Source organism: Aegilops tauschii, chromosome 3, assembly GCF_002575655.3.
Source record: "Aegilops tauschii subsp. strangulata cultivar AL8/78 chromosome 3, Aet v6.0, whole genome shotgun sequence".
In the NCBI taxonomy this organism is placed as follows: Eukaryota; Viridiplantae; Streptophyta; class Magnoliopsida; order Poales; family Poaceae; genus Aegilops; species Aegilops tauschii.
Window position 1 is genome coordinate 629,555,705 of NC_053037.3, and position 25,343 is coordinate 629,581,047.

Below are 25,343 nucleotides of genomic sequence, written 5' to 3' on the forward strand. Positions count from 1 at the left end.
CACTACTTGTGTGTCACTACCCAGTTTTGCCACTAGGAGTTTCAATTGCTCAAAAATGCCATCACTCTATTAGGCGCATGCTAAAAAATGCCACCAGACACCATTACTTTCAGCCTAAAGCCCATTTACCATGTTATATGGCAAAAATACCCATGGACTAACATGTCAGGTTTCCCTCTATCTCACTACGATAAAAGTGTGAGTCCCACTCGATCCCCAATAGCGTTTTTATTTTCCTCTAAAATTATTTGCTTGCTTACTCCTGATAACTGGGGCCACACTTATCATTGTGAGATAAAGAGAGTTGGCATGTGTGTCTAGGAGTATTTTGGTCATATAAGGGCATCTCTAAGGTGCACCCGTAAACCGTCCATATCCGTCCGGACCGTGGAAGCCATCAAACGCGGGCCTGCATCAGTCTGCGGGACAGTCCGGACGCGTTTTCTCCTGCAAACCGCAGACAAACGTGGGGGAGCTTTGCAGGAGTCAGGACACGCGAAACGTAGGACCCCGACGACCTCGGCCCACCCAAAACCCTTCTCGGACCCCGCGACTCCATTCTTCCTTCTTTCTCTCTTGCCTTCGCCGCCGCTCCACCACCCCGGCCGCCGCCACACCCCTGCCGGAACTCTACGTCTCGGTCACCTCAAGTGCTCCAGCAGGGCTCCACCCCTCTTCTCCTTCGCCCCTATTCAATCTATGTCCTTCGACCGCCCCGCCAGGTACCATCCGCTATAGTTGTACTCACCATGCCCGGCAACTATTTGATGAATCACCGGAGCTAAAAAAAAGTTTTCCCTTCTTCTTTCTAGCAATGGATTCCGATTTGGAGTACATATATGAGTAGTATGTTGAGTCGTTCGATTGCTCGTCGGACGAGGAGGAGTACTTCGATGAGACGACGATGATGCAGGTGATCCTTAAAGACGTGAAGCAAGAGGAGGAGCATGTTCTCAATTTCAAGGGCTCGATCAAGGGTCATCGAGTGCTCAACCGCAATAGGGCGCTCGACCATTTGACACTGATGGCCGACTACTTTGCCCCCAATGCACTCTTCACTGACCATTTTCACCGGCATTTTCGGATGCGCAAGACTGTCTTCGATCGTTTGTACCATGGTGTCTGGTCCTACGATGACTACTTCATTCTGAAGAAGGACGCCATGCGAACGAGGCTTCTCTGGTTACCAGAAGTGCACGCCCGCACCTCGATGCTTGCATATGACATGACCGTTGATTCGTGGGACAAGTACCTAGAGATGTCTGAGAGCACATGCGGAGATGACATGGTCAAGTTTGCAACCGCCATGGTCGAGGTGTTCGGACCTCGGTATCTGAGAGAACCAACTGTGGAAGACATCGGGAGGCTCTTGGCAATCTCAGAAGCAAGAGGGTGGCCAGGTTTACTTCGATCTCTTGACTGCATGCATTGAAAATGGAAGAACTCCCCGAAGGCTTTACAAGGGCAATATCAGGGTCATTTTAAGAAGCCCACCATCATTCTTGAAGCAGTTGCATCACATGATCTTTAGATTTGGCACGCTTGGTTTGGCATGCCCGGGTATTTGGAGTTCTGCAGGACCGTTTCGCAGTTGTTTGTGGACCTGCTAAACAATGGGATTTGGAGACCTTGTGGGAGGTGATGACATGTTGTGTGATCATGCCTAACATGATAGTTGAGGATGAGGGTGACGATGCTGCCACAACTCTAGAATTTGAGAATATGGGTGATCCTATCCAACTTCTAGACCAGAATCCGACCACATTTGAAGAGTTTATTCAAATGCATCAACAAATTTGGCATCGGTCAACTCACGAGCAGCTGAAGGAAGATCTGATTGAGCATTAGTGGGCGGTTAAACGGGAAAACAATGTTGGGATGTAATATTTGAACTTTTTCAAATTTGAACTACTGTTGCATGCGGCAATTTGAACGTCTATGCCCTTTGTGTGCGGCTATTTGATTGTGCGGACTAAAAACATGAGGAAGGTCGGATGTATGCGACTACGGTTAGATGGCGACCTCCCGCATCCGTGTCGCGGATTGGTCCCCTTCTGTCCGCGGACGGATGCGAGAGAAAATTTGTGGGTTGCCGTTAGAGATGCCCTAACATGGTCAACGTGTTTGACCCGACAATAACGATGTCTAATGTCATTTTGAGCAAACATCTAAGAAACGATGACATTTTTAGGTGTATAATGGCATTTTTGAGCAAGCATCTCATGGGGCGATGGAATTTTTGACAATTTTTAATTTCTAATGGCAAACTAAGTACTGGGACACAACTAGTGGCATAAATGATAAAAACTCTAACTTTTTTAATAAACTTGATTAAAGTTTAGAAATTTTGATCTGAGACAAAGCTAATATGCCAAGTAAATAAAAATGAAGGGAGTACATAGGCTGGTGTGGAATTAATGCAGAAAAATATCGTCATTCCGATGGGACGGGATGGGTCGGTATAATCCAACAGGTCGAATTACATTATACTACATGATAAGAAAAATGTGCAATCTAATTAAGGAATGCAACTTGAAGATAAATTTGGTTCCAATTGAACTCACATGAACTCGAATGCGCCGATACTTCAGGCAACTAACGAATCGGTATTGGATACCATATCCGATACCGATACTCCTCCGATACGCCCCCGATACGTATCCAAGGAGTATCCATAAATAAACGATTTAAAACAATTCAGATACTTGAAGGATACTTTTTTAGTTCGTTTTGGATACGGCCCAGCCTATCTAAGAGACCACTCAGCCCAGTTAAGAGGCAGACAGCAACCCTAGTACCCCAATGCCCGCTTCCTTTCCCTCCCAGTTTTCTTTCCTCCCTCCCGAGCTCACACCAGGTGGCGGCTGGTGGCTGCGTACCTAGCAGCTACTCACCCAGGGCCGGCGGCTAGCCGGCGACGAGCTGCTACTCCTCACCAACGCCTCTTCTCCTTTTTCCTGCCCAGCCAAGCTAATCCCCTCTTATTTCTCCTCTGATCTGTGAAGATCTCATTTTTCTCATCTCCTCCAGATGGCTCCTCCGGCTGAACCTCCTATTGTACCCACCATTGTGAAGCCATGTTCAAATCATAGAGAAATCACCTGGATAGGGCAACACTAAATGGAAATGCGACTACTGTGGTCATGAAGCTTTGAGTAGCTACTCTAGAGTTTCTTCTCATTTGCTAAAGAAGACAGAGAACCATGGAATCCATGCATGTAAAAAGGTCACGGTTGACATTCCGAATCTCTTTTTTTGAAAAATAAATAAATAGTAAAAAGTATCCATATTGGCACTTTTTCAAAATGACGAATTTACGTATCCGTATGGGCCCGATACTGATACCCGTATCCGTATCGGTGCATTTGAGCACACGAATATACGTCCTTCTATAAGCTACTACTAGTGTTTATCATCACATCACACAAATGTGCTTTTTTAGCACAGAAATCACACTAATACACGATACACGACCCGTAATGGCCATGCGCTGGGTGCATTTTAAATTTTTGATAGCCGTTTGATCTTCCTCAGATCGATCCTGGCCATTTACTAGCCCTTCTGTACTGAACTGAACTGTTTTTTTACTGCGCCTGTCGTGTGTCTGTGAACTGAACTGAGGGGCCGACGGCTGGACTGTACGTGCAGGAGCCCTTGGGCCTCGTAGCTCGTACATACATGATCCAGATTTATGTACCAGAATTATATGGGTAGTTTACTTGCTCTGTTTTTCTGTACGTGATTTTGAAATGGTTCATAATGCATAATCCAGATCCGTTATGTGGTTTCTGTTGTTTATTTCCTGATGACGATCCAATTGTGTGTTTTTTTAATCATCTTTCTTCACTTTGATGTACCTGAAGATCAATGGTTAGCTCATATGTGTAGTTGATTAATTATGCATGCTTGCTCATTGTCCTATTTTATAGATGGTGCAAATAGTAAAGCAGTGGCTTGCAAGCTTAACATGATAATCTGAGCCGGAATTTTGCAAAGCACAATAACTAGGAAACTCAATCATCCATTAATGTTATTATCGCTACAAGGAACACATGACAACCATATATAAACTCAATGAAGATATAGAGTCACATTATACTCGATGATATCTCCCTTGGACGGGTTCATGGAGTTGATGCAGTTAATGCATACGGTCCTGAGCAAGCCGTACCCTTTGGCCATACGGAATGCACCACGACCTCCAATAACGGGAAGCTCCCTGCTTGGATTACTGAATTGATTTCTTGAGAACATCACGAACGAGCTGCCTTTGAATGGACCATCTGTCATCTCACAATCAATACTTTCCAATATCGTGTACCCATCTTTCCCCGTTTCAACATACATACCCTGTGCATTCCCAACCACCTTAGATGTACTTGCGGGCTCCTCGGTGAGCACATCGTCAAACACATAGACGGAGCTAAAGGGCACTAAGCCATGAGCATGGGCCGTGGCATTCTTGTTTTCAGCGACAAGGACCGAAGATGGATCATTCACGCTATGGGTGTTGTGAAGGTAGAAGCGGATGTTTGTCACCTTCTCGCTTCCACTAACTAGAGGAGCATTGCATTGGAGAAATATAAGGAGGACGGTGAGGAGTAAGAATCGAATTCTCATCTTGTGTTCTTGTGGTTTTTGGATTGTGAATTGAACATGATCGGTGAGAAGGTTTGGTCTGTGTATTTATAGTTGGGGAGAGCATATCATTTGGTATTCGTTATATGGAAAAAAAAAGTAATGAATATAGATAGGAGGATATCTTTTGGGTATAAGATATGTACAGGCAATTAATGATTATATTTAAGTAGTGTCTATCTTTGGAAAGAAATTAATATGATCCATCTATAGAATTTTTGGTGAAATATAGCCTACTTGAAGCGAGGACATTGCAAGTCACCTTGGTTGGCCGTATGTGGCTCGACCACGGGACGGAATAGGGCCCAAGCAGGACGTGGCATCCAGGTGGCACATCTAGTGGCGGAGGATTAGTACAGGTGCCACTTCAACATGCTAAGATGCATGGAAAAGATGAATCAAACCATTCAGCCATGCATGTCAAAACCATTACACTAGCACTGCGTTTGGATGTCCGTATTGGAAGGCTCCGTAATGAATTGGTTGGAATACCAATTCAGCAAGGAAACTGAAATGAACATGAATACGAATTCGCCTGTTTGGTTGTTCACTGAATTGCCTCATGAAATGTCAGTGAGGTTTCAATACCAAATCAAACAATGTTTGGATGACAAACATTGAAATTGCATATTCACATTGATTGGGAAGCTTTTACGATTTTCTGCCCATACCATACACACGCGAATCATCAAATTGGCCCATACCATACACACACGAATCATCAATCAAATTTGCCCACATCCGCACACGTATAGAAACCGAAGAGAAGGCAAGCAGGACGAAAGCTTCAGCAGCGACAGTCGTTCGTCATCTACTCCAGCTCCACTGCTCCAGGCGTCCAGCAGCTGCAGCTACAGCAACTACACACGCGGTGACTCGACAGAGCAGATCGGGGAAGTGAGGGGGTAGGCGTCGCGCTTCTCAGGCGAGCGTGACCTCTCTTCAACATCGGAGGAGGTGCAGGCAGCGCACAGGTGGTGAAGGGGACCGGCCGGCGGCGGACACCCATGGCCGTCGCGTCGGAGGCAGTCGAGGAGATGGGCCTGCGGCGGACGACCATGGCCACCGAGCTGGAGGCGGTGCACGGCGCGTCAGTGGAGGGGACGGGGGAGATGCTGCAAGAGGAGGGGGCCGGGGAGGGAACGCACCAAGACGCTGCCGAGCTTCTTTTTCGCGAGTGGAAAAAGAAGTGAACTTGCGGGATGAGGCGATTTCAGCACAATTCAGAGCCGGAGGCCTCCGTATTGCAGGCCTTGTGTTTGTGTGGGCCTGAAATGTTGTTTCATTACCGACCGCCAATTCAGTGTCTAGCCAAACAGCTGAAATGAAACTTAGCAATACCAAATCCAATACAAGCCTCCCAATGGAGACATCCAAACGCAGTGTGCGTGTATTCAACAAATATCTTACATATATTCAATAATCAAATATCCATATTTCCAGGTGCCACCTCAACATGCTAAGATGCATGGAAAAAGATCCACCAAACCATTCAGCCATGCATGTCAAAACCATATATATTATTCAATAATGAAATATTCATGTTTCAACTTCATCAAAATATATAGCAAACAATTTCCATGACAACGTGTGGAGTATCATCTAGTTCGCTTTGTGTCGTCGTTTGTTGTCTCCGCGTTGAGATTCACATTGAGGTGGCAAAAAAATCGAGATTAAATGACAATTAGAAAGCATAGTACATCTAAGACATCCTGGAAAAACTAAGCCAACTCAAAGTATCTATAACCCCTCCCTTAAAAACGTTTAACTTGTCAAAAATTTCTTTTTGAGAAGTTAACCTAAAACTAGCCCTTCTTCTAAAAGCTTTAGCCCCTCAAAATTGAAGAGTTAGTCCTTCAGTATAGCTCACCCTGCTCAATTTTGAGGAGTGCCTTAAACTTAACTTTCCGTGCAAGGTTTTTGATGAAACCGCAAAAATATTTTTTATTTCCCTTTTTCTTTATATAGTAACGGGGAAAAAATATTTGAAATGAGTTTTGTAAGTTAACTGCTTCATTTTTGTAGGAGTTAAAATTTAGGATAGTAGCTAGGGATGCTATTTACGGCATGTACAATGCATAGCCCCAGGATGAAGCCTCACATGCCATGTAGGATCGGATATCAAATAAAGTAGGTTCGGGTAGGAAAGCGGGATCCTCTCTAGGAGGCGGGTGCTTGGAGAGAAAAAGTGTGGTCCGGTGTCAAAAGCTGAAAAGTTTGGAGTAGAAAGTAGAGATGCACGTGTACTAGAGTCTTTATTTTCTATTTTCTTAATGAGGCTCATTAGTGATAGCTTGCATTAAGGAGAAAAAATATATGTGAACGCCTCGAACTACTTTATATGATAGGGCATCTGTGTCCATAGCCACCATGGTACAAAAGGAGGAAGAAATACTCTTCTGTCTAGGTGAATAAGTCATTCGCGTAGTTCTAAGTCATCGATTTAAGGAATTAAATATATTTTATATGTCATGAAAAATATATCACTAGATTTCTACATGGATGTAGTTTCTAAATATATATTTTTTATCACGTATAATACATATTTAGATAGTTAAATTGTCAACCTAGAACTACGTGAATGACTTATTCATCTTCCTCCGTCCCATAATATAAGAGCGTTTTTTACACTCTTATATTATAGGACGGAGGAGTAGTAGTGACGCACACTAACCGACAAAAGAAGCTAAGAGACAAAGAGCAAAGTCTGATCTGCTCTGCTCTGCTCTGCTCATCATCAGTTGTAGGCGTCCACTTTATTATATAAACAAAAGAGTAAAGGTTGTCCCTTTGCCTGCTCTGCTCTCCTCTGTTGTATCTAGATCCATCAACAGGACTGCCGCGTGAATCGTGATGCAGCAGCAGGAGATCCATCTTCGTCGATTCATGGAGCATCAGCCAGACGAGTGCGCGCTGGAGGAGCTGGAGCTGCCCACTGTAGACCTCGAGGCGGAGGAGCCGAGCCTGACGGAGCAGCTGGCGGCGGCGTGCCGGGACCCGGGCGTGTTCCGGCTGGTCAACCACGGCGTCCCCTGCGACCTCACCGCCCGCCTGTTCGGGCTGGCGCGCGGGCTCCTTGAGCTGGACGCGGCCAACAAGTCCCGGCTGCCCGGCTACTTCTGTGGCACGCCGGCGCTGGCGGCGCTCCCTGTCAAACAGCTCAATTGGCTCGAGGGGCTGCACGTCGAGGCCGACGACACCGGCGACCGTTCTCATTCTTCTGCTGACGCTGCTGACGGTGAAGCAGGCGGCAGTGCCTTGGCGGAGTTCATGGAGGCGGTGAGCGGGGAGTACGTGGCGCACATGGCGCGCATCGCTCGCAAGCTGTTCGACACCCTGGCCTGCGGCGAGCTGGGCCTGGACGAGGAGCAGCGCGCGTCGTACCTGACGGAGCGCGGCTGCATCTTCCGCGCGTACCGGTACCCGGCTACTGCGTCGGGCGCGGGGCGGCGGCAGCTGGGGATGGAGGCGCACACGGACAGCTCGGTGCTGTCGATCCTGAACCAGGACAGGGTGGGCGGCCTGCAGGTGCTCTATGGTGGTAGGTGGCTTGCGATGCGGCCTATGGAGGGCGCGCTGGTGGTGAACGTGGGCGACATGCTGCAGGCGATGAGCGGGGGCGCGTACCGGAGCCCGGAGCACCGGGTGGTGGCGCCGGGCTGGACGGAGGTGGACAGGATGTCGCTCTGCTACTTCGCGTTCCCGCAGGAGGACGCCGTCATCGTCGGCCCGCCGTCAGCTTGTCGTCAGGAGGAGTTGTACAGGGCGTTCAGCTACCGTGAGTTCCGGGAGCAGGTGCAGGCGGACGTGAAGGCCAGCGGCTCCAAGGTCGGCCTCGCCCGATTCCGCGTCCCCGTGAGTCAATCATAGTCATGTTCATTGGACGGGACGGACGGCGCCTTGGAACAAGCCTGATCGATCCATTCTTCTCTTCTTGTCTTGTTGTCATTTTGTATATGTATATGGTTGTAGCGGGCCGAGAAAGCTTTTACTCCTACTAATTAGTGGGCTGGGCTCTTTGTTTTGTTTGTTTGGATCGATCAGATCAGATCAGAGTCCTTTTATCTGGCTGGGTTCCGTCCGTACGCACGAGTTGGTTGCGGCACAGTCGGTCGAGTTGGCGCACGCACGCACGGCATGATCGGAACGATGGCCGCCGGCGGCGGGCTTATGAATATGAATATGGAGCCAGTGCAGTCGGATTGTGGCGGCCTTGTCCATCTGGGACGCACCGCCATACGTGTATGCACATGATGACTATTTTGTTCCTCATGTTTCCTACTCTCCATAAATATACTAGTATGCACGCTGCGCAACACAAGATAACTACACAGAATTGAGACAATGAACACACACCGTGCGGAGATTTTGGGAAAAGTTTACGAATTTTGAAAATTTCACAAATTTTAAAAATAGTTTCTGGATTCAAAGAAAATCATAAATTTGATTTTTTTTCTTCTGAATTTAAGAAATTTTCATAAATTTTAAATAATGTTCAATGATTGAAATAATTTGACGAATCTGAAAAAAATTCATGGATTTGGAAAACTTTCAAGAACTTAAAAAAAGTTCATAGATTTTGTGGATTTGAAAATTGTTCATGGATTTGAAAAGAATTTGAGAAAAATTCACTAATTCTGTGGATTTGAAAAACTTTAACAAAGTTGATTTTTAAACTAATTCCATGGATTAAAATTTTTCACAAAAATGAGAACACTTCATTGATGTAAACTGAAAACAAAAAGGAAAATAAAAAAGAAAAAAGAAAAACCAAAAATAAAAAGGAAAAAAAAACACCAAAAACCACCAAAACCAAACAAAAAAACACCAGTGAACAAAAGAACGCCCAAAAAAACCCAGCCTAAAACCAGTGGGAGGTGAGATATTGGGCCACAGCCCACTTAGATGGAGGTGCATCAGCTGCGGTGTGTAGGGACAAGCCGGGCAAGTTCATTGGGGCATCAGTGACTGAATTTGTTCACTTAAATAATTCACTGAAAAAAATGATCAGGACAGCACTACGTGCTAATCATGCATTTTAATTTGCATTGCAAAATTAGGCAGTGAGAACTGTTCATCGGTACAAAAGCTAGGGGTGTGGCACAATTGTAATCTAAATAATAGTCTAATAGGCTAAAATATGTGTATAAACAATTGCCAAAAGTTAGGGATCGCCGGCGCATTGTTTCCAATGATGGGCTCCATCGCTGATCGATATGTGTGAGTGATCGTTCACTGAGGTGTCTTGGCAATTAGGATGTCGATGCAGCATATATATAAACGGATATATTTTTAATGCTTTTTATTGCCTGCCAAATATATCAAGTCGTATTTAAGACGTAGATGATTCTTTCTAATTATAAAAAAACGTGACGGGGGCGTATCAGATCTTTCTTCTTTTTTATAGTGAACTAAAAGAATTGAATGGAAGAGCCCTTGAAGAATTGTTGACTTGGTCAAAATCGTGCTGACCCAATTATAAATTGAAGGTTTCAATTAGTTGCAAGGTTTTAAAAAATAGGAAGCATAGTGTATCTATACCACTATATAGTGTGCTAATAGCTTCAAATATTGGTCGTTGGATATGCCAATTCAACGATCAAGAGAAGGCAAATCCGAGCATTATCATCCGTCGGATATAGTTTTTAACTCATAGGATTCTGCCACGTGGCCTTCTAATTGAACCCCCAACTCAACCATATCATATGTTCTAGAAGCATCTATTCACATGCTTATCTGATACTCTAATAAAAAGAGACTAAAACAATCTGGATTCTATAGAGGTAAGAAGCCGACTAGCATCCCTTTCCGTGGTGAACTGGCCGTCCCCAAGTTGGATCTTGTCCGATACGATTCTAGGAAAGATAATACATATTCAAATGCATTTTCTCATGCTTTTTATATATATTTAAATGGCGTGTTCGGACAAGACAGATGTTGCTCTTGTTCGTCGGCGCCGCCAGGGGCGTATCCACGTTGAGCCAGGGGGTGTCACAGGACATCGGGTAGAAAAATGTTTTACCTTTACATATATAGCCCATATACGGCTGGGACACACCGGTACAACAAGCTGGCCCATTCAATAGCTACGGCGCGATGCAGCTAAATCGATCGACCACCCCTAAAAAAAAGAGCTAAATTGATCGACCAGGCTCTCATCTAATTATTTCTCAGAAAAAGGCTCTCATCTAGTAATTCTAAAAAAAAGGCTTTCATCTAAAACAAACAATTTCTCAACCAAAAAATAAATCTAAAACCAACAAAAAATATCAAACGCCTCTCCATGTCACTCTAAATAAAATCAATCCATCACTGGCTCGGCACTCAGGTCAGCATGCTCACTTTGACGCCGTCGTCCCCTGATCATGTCGACCGGCCGAAACAGCGGAGGAAAAATATAAGGTAAATCATAACAAGTACGGACCCCAATGCGCCGTGTTTCTTCTAGATTGTAATTCTTGTTCATAAAACCATTGAGGGTTATGGCAAGGGCTCGTAACTGTGTTAATGATTGGATCATTGATATATTTATAAAAAAAATTGCGTGAAATATTCAAAATTTATTCACAAAGTGAAGGTCAGATCACAATCCTTGAAGGTGATCGGCATTTGTGCTGGACGATTCTCGGAAGACTAGATGCACCAAAGTAAGCTTACTTTTATAACCATGCAATTCAAGTATTAACCCGCAAAAAAAATCCCAAGTGTTAGATATATATATCCTTTCATGGTTTAATCTTCTCTACCCAAATATAAATTATCAAGCGCAAATATCAAATAATAACTAACAAATTACATGTACAAGGAAACATTTTCTAAAAATGCAAGAGAGATCAATACATGATGAAAATGTTCATTGGTTTTAAATATAATGTTGTAGAATCATATGCATTAATATACACTTTTATTTAATATGGTATGTCTGTTCTATTGTACATGGGACACCGGGTAATTTTTGTCCTGGGTCCGCCCCTGGGCGCCGCCTGCAGCGTCTTGACGCTCGTGGTCGCACTAGTCGTCACGGAGCAGGGCCGTTGACCACCTTCCCCTCCACGGACCGACCTTTACCATGCTTCTTCTTCTTCTTCTTCTTCTTCTTCTTCTTTGATTTGATGATGACATATTTTGTTCTTCTTTCGTTCCTACTATCCAAAATAACTATTTCTAAATTTCCGGCTAGCTAAAAATCATCCCATCCTAATTTTGGAACCATCAATGTAAATTAAAATTAATAACCATCATTTGAGTATATATAAGTCGAGGGAGTTTTGCGTGGTATTTTTACAAAGCACAACAAATCAATAACTAGAAATCCCAATCATCCATTATATTATCATCATGGCGCTACAAACGACCCAAAATACATAAGCTCAACTAATGGTGCCAGAGCGTCACATTGTACTCTATCACATCTCCACTGGGAGGGTTCGTAGAGGTGAGACAGTGAACGCTCACCATCCGGAGCATGCCGTACCCTTGGGCCATCCGGAATGCACCCCGACCTCCAATAACGGGGAGCTCCCTGGTTGATCTCAACGGGTTCCTTGAGAACAATACAAACGAACTGCCATTGAATGGGCCAGTTGTGATCTCAACATCGATGACCATCAAAATCGTGTATCCATCTTTTGCTGTGCCGACGTACATGCCCTGCGCATTCCCAAGCACCTTAGATGTGATCGAGGGCCCCTTGGTGATCACATCGTCAAACACGTAGACAGAGCTAAAGGCCACGATACCACGAGCATGGGCCATGGCATTGGCGTTTTGTGCGACAAGGACCGAGGATGAATCCTTCTCGGCATGGATGTTGTGGAGGTAGAAGAGGATGTTCGTCTCCTTATCTCTTACAAGCGGGGAGGCAACGGAAGCGTTGCACTGGAGAGAGAGAACAAGGATGGTGAGGATCAAGAATGGAATTCTCATCTTGAGTTCTTGTGGCTTTTGAAAATTTGTTTGCGATTGAGAATGTGTTCGGTGAGAAGGTTTGGTGTGTGTATTTGTAGCTGATAAAGAGGAGGATATTGTTTGGTATTCTATACATGGAAATAAATAAGGACGTGCATTTATTGCTGTAGATGAGGATATCTTTTACTAGTACTTCGTATTTGTATTCTATACATGGAAGTAAATAACGACCTGCACTTATTGCTGGAGATGAGGATATCTTTGTACCTGACAGGCCATACGTACTGACTGCAGTCCAGTCCAGCCCAATTGGCAAACGCGTGAATACGATGGAGAGAGTCAGCGGCCGGCATACGTCCGTCGGTCGATCCAAGTACTAGTTTGATTTTTTTCATGGTAATATGTGTCTCATTTATAAAAATAAAATAAAATACAAGTCACGTAAAGACCGACATGACAAAATTGAAAAGATAGTAGAACATCTCTGACTCTCCGTACTATTTATTATAAATATAAAATTGAACGGTTCTAGATCGAACAGCACAAACAAACTTGTGTACTAGCAACAAAGCGACCATGGCACAGTCGACGGAGGACCTGACGCAGCGCCTACCCGCCGACGTGCTGCGCATGGAGGACGTCTTCACTGATGGAGAATTGATGCACCTCGCGTTTGATCCTGCCCGTGTCACCACACTACGAGGTCTTTCTAGTTAAGCACCTTCCATTTCTGTGGCCTGATTACATGGATGATCACATATATAGTAGATAGACAGTGGCCGCCGTCCACGTTTGTCTTGCTTGTCTTTTCGTCCATGGAGAATTCATGACCTTTCAATGTAACTCCTTGTTTGTTTGTCTAGCTTTGACGGTGGCTGGATTATGTTTTGCAGAATAAACATGTCAAATCACACGTATCAAGTAATTAAGCTGCCGAAAGGTTTTCGTGGAAGGTACTCCCTCCGTTCGGAATTACTTGTCGCAGAAATGAATGTATCTAGACGTATTTTAGTTCTAGATACATCTATTTTTGAGACAAGTAATTCGGCCAAGTGAGACATACATACATACAAACAAACAAGGTGCAGCTGCCTTGCACTTGAAGCTTTGATTTTCTTTTTCTTTCAGTACATACATACATACATACAAGTAGATACAATAGTCAGAGTTGTTGAACAAGCAAGCAAGCAAGCAAGCAAGCAAGGTATGAAGATGGATGGAATTCATACAGTACTAGAGGAGTATCTATCTATCTGAAACTGAAATCAAACATCCATACTATTAAAATATATTGCCCGCCTCTTTCCATCAGTTGAGACTTTTGAAGCAATTGGCTGGAGCATGAATTCAATACATACATACATACATACATACATACATACATACATACATACATACAGGAGGGAAAGAGAAGTCAATCATGTGAAGGAAGGAAGGAAGGAAGGAAGGAAGGAAGGTGCCTGAGTTTTAGTTGGTTGAATTTTCTAGTCCAACTCTCTGAAGGGACGAATGGACCTTTCTTTTTCTTTTTCTTTGGTTTTGTGTGACCTTGCACTTGACGAAGACAACTTACTACTTTTCTTTCTTTCTTTCTTGTTCCTTGTCTCCTCATCTTGTGCGTACAACTCAGAGAGCATAATAATATTGAAATTTAAAAATAGCATAGAATTTACTAATACTCCAGAAGAGAAGAAGGTCCAGTCTTGTGTTGTGCGTGCCTGGCGGCGGCGAGGAGAGGCCAAATCAACAAAATATCCGCCGGCCCAACCTTTGTTTCTTCTTCTTCTTCTTCTTCTTGTTCCATTCATTCATCAGTTTGCTCCTCATCGGTTGGTTCTATTGAGTTGCTGCTGCTTTACTTTCTTCCCCTGCACCATCTATCTTCAAGCTTGTCCTCAATCAAATCAAATCAAATCAAATCTCTTAATCCTATCTAGCAAGAATTCAACTCCATCCATCCATCCTCCTCCTCACTTGTCATCTCTCTCTCTCTCTCTCAATCAAAAGAGGAGAGCAGAGCAGAGCAGAGCAGAGGGCAATCCAACCATCTGTCCGTCTCTCTGACTCTGAGTTAGCCGCCGCACGCACGCACGCACGATTAGTAGGCCTCCTAGGAGGGCTAGCTAATAACAAAGGTATGTACCGTCGTCTAAATCATTGATTTGATTTGATTGGATTCATATCTGCTGCCTTTAATTTGTTCTAGCTTCCTTTGCAAACTTGCTACAACAATAGTATGTAGTGATTGATTGATGCGTGCGCCAGTGCTCTAAGAGTATATATGAATGAATCATTTCCCCCTCTACTTAATATCGATCGATCCATCATATGCACTTCATTCTAAAGAAGGGGCCTTTTCCTTTCCTTTTTTTTTCTTTTAAGAATATATAGTATAAGCTAGACCTGGGCTATCTGCAACAAGCTAAAAACTCAACTTCTTTTTTCTTTCCGATTTAACTTTCAATCATATAGTCCCATTCTTCTTTCATTCAGACTCTTGTACAAATTAAAGCCTCGACTTACTTTTTCTCCTTCTTAAGTTACGACGATATATTAGATTGTTGCTTTGTACTTGCACCATCCAACATTATTGGTATTACTTAGTGGTGGCAATTTCAAAACCTTTCTCTTTAATTTGTGTGCAGCAAATCCTAACCAAATGGGAAGATCAAGCACCCTAGCTACTACAAGTGGATTATTTATCAGCATCCTTTTGGCTTCGTCCAGTCCTTATCTGAACATCTAGCTCTACGAAAAAGAAGCAACATTATACTTACTGGTTCAATCAGAGGGGGGAAAAAGTTATCTTCAGTTGCACCTGTTATTTCATATATATCCTCCAAGTCTGTCCGTCCGTGCGTCGAAATATGGTTGCAGGTGGTGGCACTCAAAAGAGACCTGCTGATGACATAATGCACCAAGAGGAGCCTGCAAACACGGATGCAAAAAATGATCACATTGCCATCTATTTCATCGACTCACCTCAACAAACAGAAAGAGGGGTTCTGGGTGACAAAACAAATGGCCAAGATTACTCCTTCCAGCAACACCTGGAAACACCGAGCTCACCACCCTGCTACTCCACGGACCACATGCTCGGCGCTGACCAAAGATACTACAACAGCAACAATGGCTCCCCTTCTTCTTCTTCTTCTTCTTCTTCGCAGCAGCAGCAGCAGCATGAACGCTCTTCTCACTCACCAAGAAGAAGGCAGTCCACAAGGCGACGCTTGGCAGCGGCGGTGCCGTTCGTGAGGAAGATCGACTGGGGGTCCCTCTGGGGCAAGTCCAAGGAGTGGATCAAGAACCCCATGAACATGGCCCTCTTCGTGTGGATCGTCGCCGTGGGCATCTCAGGCGCCATCCTCTTCATGGTGATGACCGGGATGCTCAACGCCGTGCTGCGGACCAAGTCGCAGGAGGACACATGGTTCGAGGTCAACAACCAGATCCTCAACGCGCTCTTCACCCTTATGTGCCTCTACAACCACCCCAGGAGGTTCTACCACCTGGCGCTGCTGTGCCGGTGGAGAGCCACCGACATGGCCGCGCTCCGGGAGGTCTACTGCAAGGGCGGCACCGTCAAGCCCAACGAGAGGAGGCACATGATGGTTGTGGTCTTGCTGCTCCACCTCAACTGCTTGGCGCAGTACGCGCTCTGCGGCCTCAACCTTGGGCTCCCCAGGAGCCGCCGGCCTCCGGTGGGCGTCGGCCTCACCGTGTCAGTCGCCATCTGCGCGCCCGCGGTCGCCAGCATGTACAACAACCTCAGCCCCCTGGGGAAAGACTACGAGGTCCAGGCCGCCGATGACGAGGAGCAGGAGTCTTCTTCTTCGGGCTCGCGGCAGCGGCTCCAGCACAAGACCGTCGAGAGGAGGTACTCCTTCTCCCCCTCTCCGCCGCAGCGACAAGGAGAAATGGGAGCTGTTGTCATCGCCGTCGCTGCCGAAGAAGATGGTATGTCGCCGGAGTGGTCTGGTGGGCTGGTGGCGGACCTGTGGGAGGACATCTCGCTGGCGTACCTGTCCCTGTTCTGCAGCTGCTGCGTGTTCGGGTGGAACGCCGGGCGTCTGGGGTTCGGCAACGCGTACGTGCATGCGGCCACCTTCATCCTGCTGTGCCTGGCGCCCTTCTTCATCTTCACCCTGGCAGCCATCAACATCGACAACGAGGCGGCCAGGCTGGCGCTCAGCCTCGGCGGCACCCTGCTCTGCGTCCTGGGCCTGCTGTACGGCGGGTTCTGGAGGATCCAGATGCGCCGGAGGTTCGGGCTCCCTGGTAACGGCTTTTGCTGCGGCAGGCCTGACGTGACGGACTGCTTCCAGTGGCTGTGCTGCTGCCCCTGCGCCCTCGCCCAGGAGGTCAGAACCGCCGACGCCTACGACATTGTGCACCACAGGATGGTGTGTCGCCGCGACAGCCGCCGACCTGGAGACGGCGACGACCATGAAGAAGAAGGTGCCAGCAGCAGCTCCCGGGTCCAGATGCAGCAGCCACTGAGGTTTGCAGGTGTTTTTGCTTCAGATACGAGTACGAGTACAATACCACCTGCTGTGCCTGTTGGCATACAGAAACAGTAAGTATGATGGATGTATGGTTAGATGAGTAGGCTTAACTGTGGCTAGATCTTTTTCACAACAAGCAATCCATTGTAAGTACGTACATAGCAGAAGGAGGATACAAGCAACTATGCTATTAATAGAGTATATATACCCTGTCAATATACTAGTAGTATTCTGTTGTACTAGTTATGATCCATTTTTCCCTGCTGAATTTTGAGAAATGAAAATTTAAATTTACCCTCCTTTTTTTTTTTGCATTGCTGTACATGTCAAGAAGCACACATGGTTATGCAGTTTGTTAGCAGAACATGAGAAAAGGGTATTTTGTTAGGCAACAGCCAACAGATACCAGGGCAGAGTTTGGTTAGCAGGCACAGTAAAGGTTAAAACAAATTACTGAAGTAAATAGGCCCGCCATGGCAGTTCTGACACTCTCTTTTCCCTTCTGAATTTTGAGAAATGAAAAATCACCTAATTATTTTGCATATGTCAAGAAATCAGCTCACATGGAAATGCAGTTTGTTTGGCAACAGATAACAGGGCATAGTTCTGTTAGCAGGCACAGTAAAAGTAAAAGAAAAATTACCGCCCACCACGACCACAAGGTTAAGAGCCTTGCGCTCTACCAACTGAGCTAGACGGGCTTGCTTACTGGGTGAGTGATTCCACAGCCCACTAGACCAACTTCCTTTATGAACTCACAGGCACCAAAAGGAGAGAGCACCTGCAGGAAATGAAGGGAAAAGAAGATGAGATGATGATGGATCAGCAGCACATTGCTTCAATAAAATGAAATGAAAGCCATGACGGCATCTTTAGAATATGTAATATGAGAAAGCTTGTCACCAAAAGGATTCAAACAAGAAAGAGAAGTGATGCTCAGGCTCAGGCTCAGACTCAGCCAGGACCATGGAATGGAATCTACTAGAGGAACACCCTTGACCGGTAGAGGTCCAAGACAGAAAAAATTATGCCCCCAGCTGGTTATCCGGTCCCCGACAAATAAAACCTCAAGCATTTTATACATGATGATGATCAGATTTTCTACTAGCTTCTTCCTGTTTGTTGCGTCTCAAATCAAATGGACGCCTTGTATATATTCATAGTTTGGGCTGATCAAGTTGCTGAAATCCGATCCATGGTCTCCTGCATGCAGTAAGAAGGTAGCAAGCATTAAGCCGGTAATGATGTTTTTGAACTGCAAGCCACTAATGATGTACTACTTAATGGACAAATTATTATGACGCTTAAGTTAAGGGCCTACCTTCATGTGCTGATTGCTAGCCTTTCTAGTCTCCAGGACACGCAAGTGCACAGCAGGATTATATTTGCACATGAAAAACACCCTACCCATGCCTGCCTGACAGGGTAAACATTCGATAAGATAAGCATAATGAAACAAGGGAGGCACATGCCTGACAGGATAAACAACGTGCCACTAAATATAGAGTATAGTTTTGAGGAGCAGTCTGGTTTAGTAGCTACTCCCTCCGTTCCTAAATATAAGTCTTTATAGAGATTCCACTATAGACTACATACGGAGCAAAATGAGTGAATCTACACTTTAAAATGCATCTACATACATCCCTATGTGGTTCATAGTGAAATCTTTACAAAGACTTACATTTAGGAGCGGAGGGAGTACATAATTGAAGTTGTAACCTGAAAGATGGTCACGTACAGTAGAGTAGTCATAGTCATACAGCAGCATCTGCGATACACCAGCATGGTTCACAGTTTCAGTTTGGATCATCATAATAACTAACGATGGAGCAAAGATATCTCTGAAGTAGCACTGGCTAGGCATAAACAACAACAGTCGAGACGAGCTCTCAACAACAAATTGCCAATACACAGAAAATGAGCTTAGGATATCTATGAACAAGGAATGAATGAATGAGCTTAGGATATCTATGAACAAGGAATGAATGAATGAGCTTAGGATGAGGGAGGTCCGGGTCGGGGATTCGGTCGAACAGGTGGCGGGCGTGCCTGAGGTCGCCGCCCCCGCGCGCGATGTGGTGCTCGGGCTGCTGCTGCTGCTGCTGCTGCACATGGAGGGAGGCTCGGCAGTGGAGAGCAGAGCAGAGCAGTGCCAGTGCGGCGGTGGCGGCAAGTCGCGGCCGCATCGCACATCATGTTTCTTTCCAACTCAGTCAGTCAGAGAGAGAGAGAGAGAGCCATAGGAGAGGACGGAGCAGGGAAGAGAGAAAAAAGACAAGAGACTTTGCTCTAGTTAGTGTGGGCTAGGACAGAAAGGGCCCATGATTATCCATTTGGGCCTCTTAAGTAAGTAAGTTAGGGCCTGGATGCGTTTCTTTCCAAAAGAAATAGCAGTGCCGGGTTTTTCCAGTAGTGAGTGTTCCAACAATAGCAAGTCTCCATAAAAACATTTTCAACACCCAAATGGTGTCCCGCGACTTTTTATCTGCTTTTGAATTGGACGAACCGGGACGTTCCTCCAGCCAATCTTCTATCCTTCTTTCTTTCTCTTTTTTTTCGAAAAAAAAAATGCCGACCGGACAGAGAATCACCCCAATTTGTCAAAGTTTCAAGACCAAAATTCTTCTATGCTGCGAGTACAAATTGGGATTTTCATAATTGCTGCTGCGTCATATATAGTGGTAAGAACACCTGCCCGCTCAACTCCTCATTCCATCTAGCTTCTGGTCGATGAATTAACTCATTCGCCAACATGGGGTTTTTTCTACTAACAAGACAATCAGGCGCATACTTTCTGTTTGAACTCACAGACACCAAAAGAAGAAGAGAGCACCTGCAGAAAAGCACAGAGATTATGATGGATCAGCACAACAGTGCTTCAATGAAATGAAATGAAAGCCATGGTGGCATCTCCAGAAGAGGAGCTTCAAGAAACCCTCTGCGGAGTAACGGCCATATATATATGGGAGGGAAGCGGCCGGGCGCACTTGATGTAGAGGTCAATGAGGGCTGTGGAGACCAAGAGGTCGGCGCAAGGAGTAGGCCCTCATGTAGGCGCGCGCGGGCGTGCGTGAAAAAAGGTGGCCACGCGTCATGTGGTGCCCAAGCTGCTGCTCCAGATCGGGGTGCCGGGCGTACGTCGAGGGTGGTGCGGCGGCGGGCGGAGAACGACGAGGCGGGTGGTGGGAGGTCGCGGCCGCATGGCGCATGGTTGATGTTTCTGTCGACAAAGTCCAACGAACAGGACCAATTTGACAACGTTTCGTGCTACTTTGCTCTTTCTGTTTATTGGACTGATTAACACACGTTTTTTTTCTCCCTTTCCACATCCGGGCCCACACATCATAATTATTTGGACGATTTTGCCCTCCTGTTGTTTTCACCTAGCGAGCCGCGATCGACACACAGGCGACGGATCACCACATGACACACATGGTAAGCAATCCAAAAAAACACTCACAGGCGACAGGGCCCCAGCACCGCGCCGCCGCCTCGCCATGCTTCCTTCCAGCCGCGCCCATCGACAGTCCACTGACAGGTTACCTCTCACCCTCCCTCTATCTATCTCTCTCTCTCTCTCTAATTTCGTCTCAGGCCTGTATCGTAGGCATGTGCAGGATGTGCACCCGCACATGGCCCTCAATTTTCCCTAAATTGCCTAGTAATCACCAGATTGGGGCTGCCACACCTATATTTAATCCGGCAAGCACACCCCTGCCATGTCTTCCTCCCTCCAGATCTCTCTCTGTACTCGTTGCAAAGATCACTCCATCTCCTCAGGTTGCGACAAGTGGCACGCATGTGCGCCACTTATCGCAACCTGAGAGTTTTTCCTTTTTTTCATAGATCCGTTTATTCAAAACGTTTTATCTCTTAAACCGTGCGTTCAAATCTTAAACCGTTTTCACTGTTGGATTCCTCGCGTCGAAATCTTCAAAACTAGATCCCATGTTGATAGATTTTGACGAACTTTTTTTCACAAAAAAACCAGACGAAAAAACCGAACCGGAGCACGGGTTTTTTCCCTTTTCAAAAGAGGCACGCCCGTGCCTCTCACGAAATCACAACTGTGCCTCTCGCGGAAGCAAAACCGTGACTCTCGCGAAAGAAAAAAACAGAAAATGCGTTCTTTTTTTTTCGTTTCTGAGAGGCGCGGCCGTGACTCTCGCGGAAGCAAAACCGTGACTCTCGCGAAAGAAAAAGAAAACAAAAAACGCGTTTTTTCCGTTTCTGAGAGGCACGGCCGTGACTCTCGCGAAAGCACAACCGTGCCTCTCGCGGAAGCAAAACCGTGACTCTCGCAAAAGAAAAAAAAACAGAAAACACATTTTCTTTCGTTTTCGAGAGGCACGGCCATGACTCTCGTGAAAGCACAACCGTGCCTCTCGCAGAAGCAAAACCGTGACTCTCGCGAAAGAAAAAAAACAAAAAATGCGTTTTTTCTATTTCCGAGAGGCACGGCCGTGACTCTCGCGAAAGCAAAACCGTGACTCTCGTGGAAGGAAAAAAACGAAAACACGTTTTTTCGCGCAATTTTTTTTTAAATTTTTTTGGTCGAAAAGTTAAGGAAGACCGGTGGAAAACCAAAACGTCGAAAAAACCAAAAAAAAAAACCGTCTAAATAGCTAAAAACGCGTGGGAAAAAAAAACAAAATCCGAAGGGAGCGCCCAGAATGCGACACATGGCAAATGGCTGAGAGCGCGTCAAGTGGCGCTGATCGTTGCGAGGCTCCCGAAGGAGCGCTCGTTAACTACTGGCTCCCGTATGTATTTCCCAAATGGCTGACGATCGATTAAATTTTTTCATGTCTGCATTTATTTTTTTAGTGCTCTACATCGGTTTTGTGGAGGCCCGTATTAGAGACACGACAAGACGTAAGAATGCAAGGCTTATTTTTTTAGCAAAACAGAGTCTTAAGAAGTAAATTTCAATTATCTATATCCTTCACAAATAGTGTACCTTTTGTTTTATAATTGCTTGGGCCATATCACAAATAATCCTTCACAAAGAAACCACCATCGAAAGGTCAATTAGGAAGCCAAAACAGGTGCAAGAAGTGTAAGCAATTGGGGCATAGGCAAGCTGGTTGCCCAACTAATGGAATGAAGAAAAGGTATTTTGTATTGCTTCACATTTACTCTATTGTTTGTTTTGTAACAGTGGTTGAATTGAATTTGTTGACAGGAAACCAAAACCTAGAAAGATAAAACCAAACACTGAAGTTGATGTTGAATGTACAATCCCAGGAGATGCTCTCATACAAGCTAGCCCTCATCCCGTCACAAGGAGGTAACAATTTATGCTTCTCTTCAATTTCTCAAGTGTACATGAGATATTTTTTTTTCTCAAACAATGCATATTGTGCAGTCAAACATCTCTTGGTAGCCGTCTTGGAGGGATGTCTCCATTGGCTGTCCTACAAGCCAGCCCTCGCCCTATAACCAGGAGGTAACCTTTTTCACTTTTCTGCAATATCTTTCCAAACGTGCCATGTCTTTATATATTATAAAAATGTTTTTTTGTGCAGTCAATCAGCTCTTAATAGCCCTCTTGGAGCGACATCTTCATTGGCTGTCCTACAAGGCAGCCCTGGTCCAATCACAAGGAGGTGAGAAAAACTAATGTCTTTCTTCAAATGTGTATAACATTGGTGCTATATTTGTAATGCATGAAAATGATGTATTATGTAGGCAACTTTCTATGGAAACGGGGAATCCCACTTCTCCACCAAAAGTTGGCCTAAGCCCGCCAAGAAGCTCACCCCAAAGAGGAGAAAAGGAGTGTAGCATGCCATTTTGTGATCTCCTACTGTGTACTGAATCTTTATAAAATTTGTGTCAGTTCTTCACGAAGCCGATGCATTTGGATTGAGTTCGTACAGTCAGTGTCTCTTGTGATCTTGTCATGTGTGTAGTGAGATGAGGACTCACTTTATGTTTTTGGATGCAACTTGTGAGTCAAGAACTCACCTTATGCTTGTAATAATTTTTTTATACCTATTCTTCTGGATTGTTTTTTAAACAAGGGAAAAGCTTCACCTTTTCATTATTGTCAAGTCTATGGGCACATTTGCATCTTACTGAGCTGAATATGTGAATTATCATTTATATTTTTGTGACATATGAAATGGTACAAAAATAAAGAGAGGTCATGCCAAAAAGTTTTGTGAAAATGCTGTCAAGATTTTTAATTTATCCATATCAACAAAAAGATACTATATCAATACATGTTACAGCCAGCCAAACTAAATTTTGGTTACGTCTGTAGGAACAAGTATATATCAGCAGCTATGGGTGTGTTTGGTTGCCGTAGTCTACAGTAGCTGCATTGCATAGCCTTCTCAACTCAGCCTGGCTATGCAAATGCAGCCTCAAATGCACCATCTGCAAGTTGTTTGGTTGCCTGCATGTAAGCCTGTGAATAGTTTCACATCCAGACCAAAGCCAGCCCAGTCCAAATGACTACACACACAGGATCCAAATCAAACCGATCCAGAAGAATTCAGCTAGAACCCAAACCAAACCAAACTGTAGGTTTTTGAACCCAATCCAATCCAAACCGTTCCTCAATTTTGGATTGAATCCACAAAATCAAACCATGGACAAATTGGTACAGCTTGTATGCAATTTTGTACAGGCTAATCCCAAATTTCTGAAAAAAATGGGAAGAACATGGTACGGAGGGAGGGAGGAGGACGAAGGTGGGATGGAGCATCCGGGGAACGGGGAGGCGCTGGCAGCTACGATTCCGGCCGACGTACCGGCAACGAGGCAGCAACAGCTTCTATTCGGAAGGGCGCACGGGCAGGGAGACGGCGGCAACTATGAGTGGGCGTGCATGGTGATTGAGAAGTCCGGAGGCGCCGCGACAGCGGCAGATGGGTGGGGGAAGCGGCCGGCGGCGGCCAGCGATCCCTAACCCAAGCTGGAAGCCTGGAAGCGGGAAGTATTCACTTGTAGAAAAACGACTTTTTAGTACCGGTTCATAAGGACCTTTAGTACCGGTTCTGGAACCGGCACTAAAGGTCGTGGTCTGAGGGATTTGTTTTTGAATTTTTTATTAAAATAAAGGAAAAAAGCCCGCCTACTGGGCCGGCACGGCCTGCATACGACTAGAAACCCAACCTCTAGTTGGGCCAGGATGCAAGCTTGTACGGCCCAGTAGGCCCCACAGGGCAGAAGACTTGCAATAGGCCCACAAAGGCATGCTTAGAGAGGAGCTCGACACGGTAGCCGCGACGGGGCTTATAAACCGGTGCGAGATCCTCTCAACTAGCGAGGTGGGACTAAACATTGTGCACTGCGGGTGGCAGCGCACCACCTTTAGTACCGGTTGGTGGCTCCAACCGGTACTAAGGGGGGGGGGGGTAGTACCGGTTGGAGCCACCAACCGGTACTATAGGTCACAAATGAACCGGGACTAATGCATAGCCGTTCGAACCGGGACTAATGATACCATTAATGCCGGTTCATTTACAAACCGGGACTAATATGTCTCACGTAAAGTAGTTTTTCTACTAGTGATTGGCCGGCGTCTCGTGTGAGGTACAAATTGTTCACTCGACCAGTTTTCCTAGGTAGACTGAAACCAGTCTGAGACCGATTTGTCTGAGTCCAGACCAAACCAAACCAATCTACTAATTACTAAAGCCCAGACCAAACCAAATTGCAACAACGGCTCAGCCCATTACAACCAAACTAAAGTAGCCCAATTGAAAAACCAAATTAGAACTATGGTTTGAGACCAAACTATTCACAGGTTTACCTGCATGCCCTTTTGCCTACATGGGCAGAACCACATTGCCTGGTGTTTGGTTGCCTACATGTTAGTGGACAAACCAAAGGCATGGTGTTTGGTTGTATGCAACATTTGATGTGTGGTAATCTCTTTGGCTAGTTGGTGAGGTTACCAGCACACTTCGGCATAACCATGTACCACACATCATAAGCAGACACTACAAAAAAATACACTTCCGTGATGATACGTGTTTGTCACAGTAGGTCGCGTTTTTTGTCATGCATGTACATCCATGACGATTTTATGACAGAATTAAGATAGTCATACCTATGCTGTCGTAGAAGTGTTCCATGACATTACCAAAATTATCATCACGGAAGTGTGCACTTCCATGACGATAAATCGCGCGTCACAGAAGTGCTTTCGTCAAGGATGACCGACACGTGGCATCCACCGTAACGGAACGCCGTTAAGCTATCGGATCCGGTTTTGGATCCGATAACTCGTTAACAGCCGAGACCAATGGGAAATTTCCACATGTAAAATTCTGATTG

At 45.4% G+C, this 25,343-nt stretch overlaps 5 protein-coding genes across 5 annotated transcripts; 3 read left to right on the plus strand and 2 right to left on the minus strand.

Moving 5' to 3' along the window:
* Nucleotides 1-904: 904 nt before the first annotated feature.
* LOC109734393 (uncharacterized) lies at nt 905-1,432 on the plus strand. The gene has a single exon (XM_020293902.1). The coding sequence runs from the start codon at nt 905-907 to the stop codon at nt 1,430-1,432; it is 528 nt and encodes a 175-aa protein (XP_020149491.1).
* Nucleotides 1,433-4,001: 2,569 nt separating this feature from the next.
* On the minus strand, nt 4,002-4,656 carry LOC109735295 (dirigent protein 4-like). Its single transcript, XM_020294813.4, has one exon. The coding sequence runs from the start codon at nt 4,618-4,620 to the stop codon at nt 4,072-4,074; it is 549 nt and encodes a 182-aa protein (XP_020150402.1). The 5' UTR covers nt 4,621-4,656; the 3' UTR covers nt 4,002-4,071.
* Nucleotides 4,657-7,413: 2,757 nt separating this feature from the next.
* Nucleotides 7,414-8,670, plus strand: LOC109744565 (gibberellin 2-beta-dioxygenase 8). Its single transcript, XM_020304008.4, has one exon. It carries the CDS (start codon nt 7,492-7,494, stop codon nt 8,506-8,508), a length of 1,017 nt encoding a protein of 338 aa, XP_020159597.1. The 5' UTR covers nt 7,414-7,491; the 3' UTR covers nt 8,509-8,670.
* A 3,342-nt stretch (nt 8,671-12,012) lies between these two features.
* LOC109736188 (dirigent protein 15-like) lies at nt 12,013-12,564 on the minus strand. The gene has a single exon (XM_020295700.4). The coding sequence runs from the start codon at nt 12,562-12,564 to the stop codon at nt 12,013-12,015; it is 552 nt and encodes a 183-aa protein (XP_020151289.1).
* A 2,849-nt stretch (nt 12,565-15,413) lies between these two features.
* LOC109777505 (uncharacterized) lies at nt 15,414-17,345 on the plus strand. The gene has a single exon (XM_020336362.4). It carries the CDS (start codon nt 15,414-15,416, stop codon nt 17,124-17,126), a length of 1,713 nt encoding a protein of 570 aa, XP_020191951.3. The 3' UTR covers nt 17,127-17,345.
* The last annotated feature ends 7,998 nt before the right edge of the window (nt 17,346-25,343 follow it).

Bases quoted from the DNA above. Each gene is read 5' to 3' on its own strand.
- LOC109735295 (XM_020294813.4), bottom strand. From the start codon at position 4,620: ATGAGAATTCGATTCTTACTCCTCACCGTCCTCCTTATATTTCTCCAA.
- LOC109736188 (XM_020295700.4), bottom strand. From the start codon at position 12,564: ATGAGAATTCCATTCTTGATCCTCACCATCCTTGTTCTCTCTCTCCAG.
- LOC109734393 (XM_020293902.1), top strand. From the start codon at position 905: ATGATGCAGGTGATCCTTAAAGACGTGAAGCAAGAGGAGGAGCATGTT.
- LOC109777505 (XM_020336362.4), top strand. From the start codon at position 15,414: ATGGTTGCAGGTGGTGGCACTCAAAAGAGACCTGCTGATGACATAATG.
- LOC109744565 (XM_020304008.4), top strand. From the start codon at position 7,492: ATGCAGCAGCAGGAGATCCATCTTCGTCGATTCATGGAGCATCAGCCA.